This window comes from Lathyrus oleraceus, chromosome 5 (assembly GCF_024323335.1).
Source record: "Lathyrus oleraceus cultivar Zhongwan6 chromosome 5, CAAS_Psat_ZW6_1.0, whole genome shotgun sequence".
Lineage (NCBI taxonomy): Eukaryota > Viridiplantae > Streptophyta > Magnoliopsida > Fabales > Fabaceae > Lathyrus > Lathyrus oleraceus.
In genome coordinates this window covers 348,806,374-348,809,075 of record NC_066583.1, presented here as the reverse complement: position 1 = coordinate 348,809,075, position 2,702 = coordinate 348,806,374, and the positions used below count along the sequence as shown (strand labels likewise).

The window sequence follows — 2,702 nt, the reverse complement described above, 5'->3', positions numbered from 1 at the left end:
AATTCATTTGGTTATTCAATTTTTGAAAACTGTTTTAAAAATTAAAAAATGAAAAAATATGTTTGATAGTATAATTTGTAAAAACTGTTTTTTTAAAATAGGACAATATAGCTTGTTTGATAATTTATATTTTAAAAATCTATTTTACTAAATAAAAATAATTGTGATATATTTTTTGAAAATATTAAAACTCAGCTAATATACATTTAAGTTTATTAAAATATTTTTAATAATTAATGATAAAATATACAATTCACTTAATATATAAAAATTATATTTTAGTGTTGGTTTGAATATATATACACAATTCATTTAATGTATAAAAATATACTATTCACTTAATGAGGATTAATTAAAAAGAGAATAATTGAGACTGATTTTTAAAAAGGGAATCAAACAGGCCCTCAGTCTCAATTATTCTCTCTTTAATTAATCCTCATTAAGTGAATAGTATATTTTTATACATTAAATGAATTGTGTATATATATTCAAACCAACACTAAAATATAATTTTTATACATTAAGTGAATTGTATATTTTATCATTAATTATTAAAAATATTTTAATAAACTTAAATGTATATTAGCTGAATTTTAATATTTTCAAAAAATATATCACAATTATTTTTATTTAGTAAAATAGATTTTTAAAATATAGATTATCAAACAATCTATATTGTCCTATTTTAAAAAAACAGTTTTTACAAATTAAAAATAGATTTATAAACTAGATTTTAAAAACTAAAATTGAGAAGAGATCCAAACAGACCCTGAGAATTTTAATTTTCATTAACAATATCTGAGGATTAACAATAGATTGAGAGTGAAATATTACAATTAAAAAATCTTGCAAGTAATTACTATAATCCGATTAATGAAACCGTATTTTTTTCCAGTTTACCTCAATTGAAAATTAAAAAGTAAAAGTGAAAATTGAAAATCAAAACATATTTTGATAGTTTCAGTTTTTTAGATTTTAAAACATTAAAATTTGAAAGTGTTTTTAAAAATAATTTTGAGAAACAAATGTATCAAATAAATTTTTTGGTTTTCAATTTTAAAAAATTATAAAACTGTGTTTTAAAACATTTTCAAACGGACCCATAAAACTATTTTGAAAAACTAAAAAACTGTTTTTAAAAAAGAATCAAACAGGCTCTTGGTTTTTTAGTTTTTAAAACTAAAAAATAAAAACAGTTTTCAAAATCAGTTTTTTAAAAATTATTTATTAAATAAATTTTTAGTTTTTCAATTTTCAAAAACTAAAAAATTGTTTTTAAAAAGGAATCAAACGAGCCCTAATTGTCTTAAAAAAAAAACTACATTTCTAAGTCCTAACTTCTCACAACTTTCTGCCCAATTTTTCCGACAGGAATTACATTTTTCCCTTTTAGAGAGAGAAGAAATGGAGAATCTATGGCGAGCAGCGACAGGTCAAGAACCCAACCCAGAAGACTATGCCGGAATCGAATTCTGGTCAAATCCAGAACGCTCCGGCTGGTTAACAAAACAAGGCGACTACATCAAAACCTGGCGCCGCCGTTGGTTCGTTCTCAAACAAGGCAAACTTTTCTGGTTCAAAGATCAATCTTCCGCCGCCACACACTCCTCCGTCCCCCGCGGCGTCATCTCCGTATCCACCTGCCTCACTGTCAAAGGCGCTGAAGATGTTCTTCACAAAGCCTCCGCCTTTGAACTCTCAACGCCTCAGTCCACTATGTTCTTCATCGCTGATAATGATAAGGATAAAGAAGATTGGATCAATTCAATTGGGCGTGCGATTGTTCTTGGGTCTAGATCTCATGCTGCTTCTGAGGTTATTGATTATCGTCAATCTACTGATACTTGATCCTTTTGGGTTTTTTGTTGTTCTTGTTCATCTCTTTGTATACTATAGTTCTTTCTTTGTCTTAATTATCATGAACCCAGTTGTAAAAGTATTCTTCTGTATTTTCAATAAAAAAAAATGCTTTTTCTGTTATTGTTAATTGGGTAGGTAGGATTTTGGTTTGATCTGGTTGAATAAGTGATTTTGAGACCGTGGTTTGATTAATGCTTTATGAATATAGTTTTGCATCTTTGAAAAAAAAGTGATTTTGGAGAAAGAACTGAGGAAGTAGAGGATTCAACTATTTTGCTTCTTGATTATCACTTTCATAAGCTAAGAGTTGATGTTTTGAGTTTTTCTAACTGAAATCAAAATACACAGTAAAGCATATTCTGTTCTCTTGTGAGTAAATGAGATAGTAGTTTCATAAATTATATCTATAGGTGAATGATGATTCCCCTCTAATACGAATTATGTAACTCTTAGGACTCTTAAGGTTTGGAGATTCATTCATTAATTCTTAGAGATTCAGTAGATCAGAGCTTTTTTGCCTGCATAAGAAGGTTTCCATTATTGCATTTCAAAAGTACAATTATGAAAGATTTCAAACTGTTTGTGTTGGAGAGGAATGAAGAATCCTTGTTATAACAACAACACCTAATAATGATGGTAATTAAGTTGTCCTGTCTTTTCTTTTTGACAGAGGTAAATGAGAGTGTTGTCAAGTTAGCAGCATAATTATATATGTTTTGGAAAAACATGTTGGCTATTTGATGTGAATATTACTACCAGTTTGGGTTAATTTGTTCACAAAGATATGTATGGTATCATTGCTTTGCATTGAAGGTTTGGGTTGATACAATTATTGTTTTTTA

At 27.4% G+C, this 2,702-nt stretch overlaps 1 protein-coding gene across 1 annotated transcript; it reads left to right on the top strand.

Moving 5' to 3' along the window:
• The first annotated feature begins 1,308 nt into the window (after positions 1 to 1,308).
• LOC127084590 (pleckstrin homology domain-containing protein 1) lies at positions 1,309 to 1,980 on the top strand. Its single transcript, XM_051025073.1, has one exon. It carries the CDS (start codon positions 1,405 to 1,407, stop codon positions 1,846 to 1,848), a length of 444 nt encoding a protein of 147 aa, XP_050881030.1. The 5' UTR covers positions 1,309 to 1,404; the 3' UTR covers positions 1,849 to 1,980.
• Positions 1,981 to 2,702: the final 722 nt, after the last annotated feature.

Excerpts from the sequence above, each read along its gene's own strand:
- LOC127084590 (XM_051025073.1), top strand. The coding sequence starts at position 1,405 with ATGGAGAATCTATGGCGAGCAGCGACAGGTCAAGAACCCAACCCAGAA.